Source organism: Microtus pennsylvanicus, chromosome 4 (assembly GCF_037038515.1).
Source record: "Microtus pennsylvanicus isolate mMicPen1 chromosome 4, mMicPen1.hap1, whole genome shotgun sequence".
NCBI lineage: Eukaryota > Metazoa > Chordata > Mammalia > Rodentia > Cricetidae > Microtus > Microtus pennsylvanicus.
This window is the reverse complement of record NC_134582.1, coordinates 108,787,286-108,796,485: the sequence shown is the minus strand read 5'-3', so window position 1 is coordinate 108,796,485 and position 9,200 is coordinate 108,787,286. Positions and strand designations below refer to the sequence as shown.

Genomic DNA, 9,200 nt, shown 5'->3' with positions numbered 1-9,200 from the left:
TTTAAAAATTAGCGGTCTGAAAATGGCTTTTTTCTTAAAGCCTTTTCCTTCTTCATTGAAGAACAATCTACACTGTGATATATACGGGTACTCAGACAATGGAAATGATTCCGAACAGCTAGCAAAAGAAGCCTGTGGGTTGTGGTTTAGGAAAGATCTTTCAATTTGACCTACTCCATGACACGATACCTTAAAGGGGAGGTACCTGAACCGAAATTTTCTAAGATGCTGCTTTTGTAATATCCACGCTATCCTATGTCTGTCCCTCACTGTGCACAGCTCCTCTGGACTGAGAATTTATGACGACAAACAGAATGCCCCCTTCTTCATCTCTTTTAGATGTCTTTGCTCTTTGGGACCTAGGTAGTTTGAGTTGTAATCAAAGACTTAAGTTCCACGTCAGGACTTCTATAATCATACTGCTGTCGTTGATGAGCTAAGCAAAGCCACTGATGCAACTGATATCGGAAGTGTTGGAATCTATCTTAATTCCTCTGCAGAGCTATTGTTTACCTGTCATGTGGTATGAGTTACAGTGTCAGGAGTCTATTTGTGGTAGGCATGTCCTGGATAGTTTTATGTCTACTTGATCCAACCTAGAGTCATTTTGGAACAGAGAACCTCAGCTGAGAAAATCCTCTCCAAGACTGTTTTATAGATAAGACTGTGATTTATTTTCTTGATTGATAGTTGATGTTGGAAGGCTTAGCTCACTATGGGTAATAGAAAACAGACTGAGCAAGCCATGAGAATCAAGCCAAGAAGCTCTCCTCCACGGCATTTTTATCAGCTGCTGCCTCCAGGTTCATGCCTTGAGTTTCTGTCCTGAATTCTCTCAATGATACACTGTGATATAGAACTGTAATCTGAAGTCAACTCTTTCCTCCCCAAGTTGCTTCCAATCATGGTGTTTTATCACAGCAACAGAAACACTAACTAATGCACGGTAGGTGAATGCGGAGGAGACAGTGGAATCTAGCAAATGGACATTTTTCGTGTAAGAAACTTAATACAGTATATATCTATGTTGGACTTGAGTTGGTTTTCTGATTGCTTCCACAATGCTAATGTGTACAGTCACTGACATCTCCAATAATCACATAATCAAAAAAAAAGGACACATGCATAAGTAGGTGCCTTGTCTTTTCCCACTCCATGCTCTATGCCACCTCAGGACTCTGCCAGAAAGACCATTACCACTCAGGGCCTCTTATTTCTGCTCTTCTAGAACTGTGAACAAATAAAAACCCCTTTCTTTCTAAGCAGCCTGCCTTGGTTACTTCATTCTACTAATGTAGAAAAAACAAAATGAAACAACAGACCAATACACCAAATACCACTGAGAGGTTATTCTTTAATGCTTCTTGAGTTTGAAAAATGATTTTGCATAGTAGCAAATCTTAGATCTAACATTTGCTTAGAGGGGTGGTTTTCTGGATGAAAACTATAGAAATCATGTTTTATCAAAAAGAAAATATGTTTTCCTATCATATATTACCATAACTGTTGGAGGAAATGAAGACTTAGCTATGCAATTGAGTAACTATGAATTAAAATAAATAAACAGTAAATCACCAGCAATTACACAACTGCAGCCACAGCACAGAATACAGGCGCTTATACTCAGATGGCTTGAATGTTACGTGTGCTGCACTTACTGTAAATTATTCTTTAGTTGATGGTACTAATCTATATCTTACAACATTAAATATGAAACAAATTGAAAGGCATGTGTCAATGTTTGCTCAAATAAAAACAACGTATATTTAAAATTAAAAATATTATAGAGACGAGCATCATTCTTCATGCATGAAATACACAATGTGTTCTGGGCCCAGTATTTTTCTGCATATGTTAACTGAGTTTATAATTCTACCCTAAAGCAAATAAAAATGTATTTCTAATATTACTATCCTAGCAATGTTTGTAAAAGAGATGGTTATTGATGACAGGATATCTATAAAATTTAATTTGCTTTTAAAGTGGCATCTAAAAATTATTCACAAATCCTGGACTGAAGGGACTCATTCTCATCCAGCTGAAATTGTGGAATTATTTAGACTGGAAATGAATGACAGATGCATTGTTTCTTCAGCTGAGGTACTTTTGTGGCTAAAGAAAAGCTAGATCTATGCATCTGGAGAAGTTGAAAACACCATGGGTGGTATGGGCAATGTACGGGCACAGTGCCTGAAAGGAATCGTGGGAATGCTGAGGGTGGAGGCGGTAGAAGAATCCAGCAAGAGTTAAGTGGGGGCTTTTGAGTGGTGTGATCTTAGTGTAGTAGGAATTGTCTGTGCCTCACAGAACATTTCCACTAAGATACAACTTTTGATCCTCTTTAAATATTTGAATAGCTTTTAGGTGTGTCCCAGATTCCAATTTTAAGAAGCTACATGTGGCAAAGCTTCCAATAAGAAAGTCATCTTCATCATAAGAGAATGACTGGAACCAGAATGTCCAGGCAGGCACCTTGACTCTCATAGCTGTAGAAAGCAGGTGATAGCTCTAAGTTATGGCTTTTCATTTGTTTTTGTGAAGGGGTTTAATCACTAGAATGGGTCAAATGCAAAAGGAAAACACACTCACTTTCTGTGTCCATGAGTAAGATAGGTTTTACTTCCTGCTTTGATTGTGAATATGGCCAGGGATGTGCCCAGAGTCTTAAGACTGAGCAAAGATCAGTGGTTTGGACGGGGATATAGGAAGCAGGCAGATACTGTCACAAATTCTTCGTAGGCTGGAACTCTTGGAATGCAGCAGTGGCATTCTTGGTCTTTGGCTGGCCTCCACTTCTCCTTTGTGATTCCAGGAATCAGAATAGCTACTGTAGAGGGCAGGTGCTTGGAGATGGTTTATAATTATGAATGTATTACAGATAATGAGAACAGGGCAGTCCCTAGAAAATAGACCAGAGGGATGCTAGCGGGTGAAAATACTCCTCCCAACACCAAGGATGGCAAGAATGCAGATCTCAGGATAACCGAAGAGATGGATGCAAATATCAGCTGTAAGAACTACATTCTCACATTAGCTGGGGCCCTGAACAGCGGTGAAGACTGAGGGAGAAAAACAGATCAAGACTGGTTTTGAAACTTCCTTCTGAGCCAGGCAACTGAAGACTGGACGTTAGAGAAGATGAGACTTAGTAGGCTCTGAAGAGAGGATAACCAATCTGGTTTTTATTATGGGAAGTATTTTATTTACTAATTACAGAAGAGTTTTCACTTCCTTATAATTGAGTTCATCCATATTTATTACAGAAATGAACACATGAAAGAACAATTTGTTAGATGTCATTAAACTTGTTTAAGTGTGTAATACATTACAATGTAGATTGTTTTCAGCATAAAGCAAGCATCACACATTTCTCTTGATAACTAAAGATGATACATGGCCAAATGAAACACAGTTATAGAAGAATCTCGAATAATAAGTCTTCCTAGCAATCAGAGAACCCAACCCTGATTAACAGATGAGGAAATGGAGCACCAACAATTGGTGAGCTCCTCTACAAACGCTGAGGGCACTGACTACGTGCCAGGCACTTGCTTGGTGCTGGAGATATTAAAGTAAACAGAAAGAACATAGTACCCGTACTCAAGGAGCTCTTAGCCAGGATAATGGAGAGCAGTTTCCAGTCATCAGGAAATCCTCACACAGCATAATGAATATTGTGAGCAAGGCATGCCAAACTGCAAGGTGCAATGAATGCAGGCGTGGGAGCAGCTTGTACAGGTCACATGTGAGCTGACCTTAGAAGCCTGAGCAGAGGTCATACTGACACAGCTTTAGTGAAACAGAGTTCCAGGAGAGTCCAGGCAAGAGCAGGCATAGTGCATTTAGTACTTAAAGGAGTTGAGCGTAAAAGAGAATTCTAGTCCCGACTTCGGGGGCCTCCCAGATCAGTGCTGTTTTAGGAGTCTGTCTCCCACTAGAAAATATACAAAGCTTCATCTCACTAATCAGTACTCTAGCAAAGCAGCCCACCCGGCTCTCACTTCATCTCACGTGGGAATACTAAGATTGCCTAAGCCTCCTGTGTAAAGCTTGCTTTTCCTTTCAGAGCAATCATTACTCCCTATTATAAACTTCTGCTTCCTTACAGAGCATCTACATTCATTGGGTCATGCCACAAAATTCAAGTCTGGAAGGAATCTTAAAGGATCATTTTGCAGTAGCCAGAGGTAGGGGTGGGGTCAGTGGGAACTGTTGCCATTCTGGTGCAAGCAAGGGACTTCCTTTATAAAGAGAGAATTGAACTTAATCATTCTATACGTTATTATCACCTTCAGTTCTTCGTAGCAGTAATAAAGCATTCATCCCTGCAGAGGCAAACTCCTTGTACCCACTCCCATCCCTTCCTTCTCTACTGCATGGACTACACACCTGCACAGAGAAAGAGTGGCCCCAGATGGCCCCAGAAGTGTGCAAAGTGTCGTTGTCAGGCAGTTGAGGCTAACACGAGTTCTCCGCTGAAAATGGAGCTGAGCAATTGGCATCAGATGTACAAGAAACCCCACGTCTGTGTTTATCCTCCTAAAATGACCTATTTCCATTGAAGAGTTGCATCCAAACCAGTCTCTAATCCATTTCCAGACAGACTCACTAAGGTCTGAGGTGGTTGCTTCTGTCCCAGCAAGTTCACCAGGAGCAGTCCTCCCTCATCTTCTCTGGCTGTGCTGTCTGGCACGTACTCGGTGGGATGAACACAGAAGGGTCCTTAATTCCTAGCTGCACATCAAAAAACCGAGTGGACAGAACCACAGTGTAATTCCTGATGAAAGTCTCCTGGACAGGATAACAATCCTTGGCTGTGTAAACGCCGATCCAGGTTTCATCTAAAGAGGAAAAAAGTTGACCTTTTCAGAGAGAAGATAGGCAACATTCCTATACATTTCTTTTTGTGATACAATACAACTAACATAAGAGGCATCTTTTAGCTTTGTAAGGATGCATTTTGGATGCATTCACATTGTTTTACAATTATCACCACTTACTTTGCAACTTTCCTAAACTGAAACTTGTTCAATGGCTTCCCATCTTCCTGTCCTCCAATCCCTTTCAACCAGCATACTACTGACTGACTAATACTGATTTAGGTACTTCTTGTACCCAGTATTTATCATTTGTGACTGGCTTATTTCTCTTGACATAATATCCTCAAAATTCATTAATTTATTACACATGCTAGAAGTCATATCCCTTCTTTTCAAAGGATGAACACTAGTCTACCAAAGACATCATCACATTTTGGTTATCCACTTATCTGATGATGGTATCTGGGTTGTTTCCAACAGTTGGATACCAGGAATGAACCCACTGTAAACAGAGCTGTACAAATAACTCTGTGAGTCTTTGTAATCATTCTTTGGACTCTATCTTCAGAGCTGGATGCTCTGGACCATATGACAATGTGGTTAATGTTTTGGTTAAATTCCACACTATTTCTCACAGACTGAATGTCTACTCTTTGTGTTTCAAAACAACTTCAGAATTAAAAGGAATCGCTTTGTCTTAAAGCAGGCCTGTTTGTATTCAGAATAGTGGAGTAGGTCTGGACACTGCAGCTTTAAGAAGGGATAGTGGGGAAGGAAATGTTGGTATCTAATTCAGGGGTATTCTTGGAAAGAATTCCTTTCAGGTCACAGTCCTCATGGAGATCATGAAAAGTCTACAGCAAAGGGTGAGGCCATAAATTTCAAAGTGCAGGAGACATGAAAGTAACACTAGAAGATAGAGGTGTTCCAATAACCCACTAAGAAAGCAGTTGCACATAGTTGCAAACTACACAAGTAGGCTTACGTGGGCTTTAAAACTCATCTAAGTATGCAAGTTCCCTAACAACTACCTTGCTGAAGGGACTTAGAAGAAGACAATATGCCCCCAACATACACCCTAAAATGAAGTACACGAATTCTTCCATCCTTACAGGATCTGGCCGTCTTTCTGTCAGACCACTCCTGGACTGTGATCTGCTCCTGTGGCCCCCCAATGGAGTACTGATCTTCAAAGGTAGAATTCTGGGGAATGTCGAGAGGGTCCCAGGGTTCTGTCAAGGAGATCTTTGCACACTGTTTGGTGGCTTGTTCAATCTGAAACATCACTCCATCCTTATAGAGCAAAATGTATTCAAACAATCTGAAATGTGGATTCAAAGAAAAACAGTTAAGGGCTTTTATGTTAAAACCATCGCGACTTTCATCAGCACAGATCCCAAACGCTTTTGATATAAATTATTATATAGATTACTTTAAAATGATAGCAAATCATTTGTTCTCTATTGACTTTATTCGCATCAAACACCCAACTGTGGCAAAAAATAAATAAAATAAAATTTAGAAGTTAAACTTGACAGTTCATGAGGTGACTTCTTGTCAGTGAACAACTACATGCTAAACCTCAGGCTTAGGCTATCAACATGAGGAAGACATGTGGGTTTCACAGCTGCTTATGATAATTTGTTTAGTTGGACAAAGAATGAATTCCCTTTGGTTGGTATCCTGGAGCATTAAATCAAGGATTTGATACAGACATGTAGACCAAGCACCTACACTCACTGCCTGGAAAACCTTCACAGTTATTTGTTCTGTTGACAGAAGGCCTGTGTGTAGCCTGAGGAGCCTGGGGCAGTAAGGACAGGGGTCAAGGAATCTCCAGAGTAAAGGACTCATAAAGCAAGCTTGCTCCCCTGCTTTCTGTCTCCTCTAGGGACTTCATGCACTAAAGGTGCATGGCGAGAGGAAGGTATCCTGAGCCAGAAGTCTCTAGGTATGCTGTGTTGTATCTCTTAAAGCTAAGCAGTCTTGGTATTTTGTAAAGCCTCTGGGCCATGGTCAGTTCAAAACTCAGGACACTAGTGCTGCTTGAGCAGAATGGGAACTGAGAACACGACCTTAGAAAATGTATTTCAAAAGTAAGCAGAGGACCCTCCTGGCATGGGTTCAATCCCAGCACCACAAGGAAAATAGGTGGCCAACTAATGATCTCTACTGAATGAGTCTTAGGCTCCACAAAACATGCTCATTTAGGATGCGTGCTCTTTATGCAAATTCTGTATATAAAATTATTTGCTTCGCAATAAGGCATTATCAATAATGATACCTATTTTGTCAAAACAGTATCACTATTAGCATTACACTTGGAGTTTCTATGAGGTGGTATAGAAATACAATCATGACCTCATATTATATATTTACATATATCCTGCCTATGTCAGGATACATATATTCCAGAAAAGTTATGAACAGGCTTACAAGGGTAAAACAAACAATGAATGAAAAGATTACATGCATTTAAAGGTAGGAGGGGCTATGGAAAGAAAAAATATACGTTTGTAAGATACTATTTATAAAGGGAGTTAACGTGGGGCTAGAGAGGTGGCTCAGTGGTCAAAGAGCTTGTGGTATGAGCATGGACTTGAGTTTGGATCCCCAGCATCCAAATAAAACTGGACATGAAAACGGATTCCTGCAACTCCAGCACTGGTTGATGCAGACAAGAGTCGGGTCTCTGAACTAATTGGCCAACCAGCCAACCAAGTCAACGAATTTCAGGTTCAGTGACAGACCTGTCTCAAAATAATGTGAAGAGTGTCTAAAGAAAGGTACCCAGGGTCTACTTCTGGCCTCCACATGTATGAACACACCCACCCACATGCTCACAAGCATACACTTATACTAACAAATGCATACACACATATACAAAACCACTACACATTTACCACACACATAAACATTGCTTTGAATGGAGCCAATCTCTTCTGATATGCATGTAGGGTCCACATAGAATGGTCAGCATTTTGCAGCGTGGGGTTGGAATGCCTATACTATCTCCTAGTCAGTTAAGTCTCCAACACAACAGAACCTAAACATTCATTGACTACATTTAGAAATGTCAACAACAGATTTGAGAGCACAGTCCATGCTCTCAAAACACAAGAACCTCTGTCTATAAGCCAATTATAATCTATGGTGCTTTTAACGACCAGGTGGCCACCCAAGAAGCACTCTGCTGTGCACCCTCAGAGACACAGCCGAATCGCTTCCCCCCACTGTTAGCCTCATTCTATGTTCTGCGAGGCCTGTAGTGTGCAAGCAGTGATAACTGTCTCCTGAAGGACTCATCATGGCGTGTATGGGGATGCCTTCTTAAGACCACTGCCATCAACCCCTAGCATTCACCTCTCCCATAGGGACCTTGCCATCCATGCCAGGGCTTACTGCATCTTTTCTGGATTTCCTGGACAGCTTCTTTGGACATCATCAAATTTGTGCCTGTAGTTTCTGTCACCCCCACAAATGACATTATGTCTAAGGCTTGATGAGAGTTTGGCTCAAGAGGTTAGGAAGGAACACGTGAGTGGGAGGCGTGTGCTTATTAACATGTCAGAAAATAAGTGATTCAGTTTCTCACTGTTCATTTGCCGACTTTGATCACCAAGATAGATGATCACACAGATGTCTCCATGAGAAATTAGCTACCAATGTTGGATTTTACTTTGTGATGCTGAGAATGTCCTTGTCTGGTGTTGGTTTTAAACCATTAGGTGCTTTAACAATTTTTAGATGTATTTATCTTATGTATTGCTCAGGTGCGGCATACATGTGTGCATGTATGTGTGTGAGAGAGACACATATATACACACAGAGGGAGGGAGAGAGAGAGACGGAGGGAGGGAGGGAGAAGGAGGGCTAGCTAGGTAGTTTGTACGTACAAGTCCATGTTTTTACTGAGGTCAGAGGACAACTTGCTGGAGTTGGCACTCTGTGAGAAGCTTCCAGTGAGAAAAAGCAAGTGATCAGGTTTGGTGGTAAATAAATGCCTTTAGCTGCTTTAATACCTTGGTAGCCTTCACCTAGAAATTTTAGGTACAAATCATTTCCCAGATCAGTTATTTCATGAGAAGTTGGTATAGTAAGACCAAGGGCAGAATAAATGACGGTTGCCTATGCTGTCTGATCCCTCCAGGATAACATTACTCTCAAGGCTCCGTATGTTAGGTGTATCAAGCACCATCTCCTGCCCAGTCACTGAGAAGTCCATCCAGGCAGTGTCTGCTCACACTGACCCTGCTGACCTTGGAACGCTTGATGACGTTCTGAGGTAGCAGGTATCCCAGGCTCGCTGTGAAAATTCTGGTCAGACTTGATGCGAAGCAACCTAGAAATCAGCGTGAGGCAACAGACATCATTGCTGGG

General features: G+C 41.2%; 1 protein-coding gene across 1 annotated transcript in view; it reads right to left on the bottom strand.

The window, feature by feature from the left end:
* Positions 1-3,160: 3,160 nt before the first annotated feature.
* The window catches only part of Epdr1 (ependymin related 1), a 30,519-nt gene continuing 24,479 nt past the window's right edge, over positions 3,161-9,200 (bottom strand). Inside the window, exons 2-3 of the mRNA XM_075970137.1 lie at positions 5,933-6,141; positions 3,161-4,841 (exon numbers count right to left, since the gene is read on the bottom strand). Of these exons, the coding sequence (XP_075826252.1) occupies positions 4,645-4,841; positions 5,933-6,141 (406 nt within the window). The 3' untranslated portion in view covers positions 3,161-4,644. The remainder of the gene's footprint in view (positions 4,842-5,932; positions 6,142-9,200) is intronic.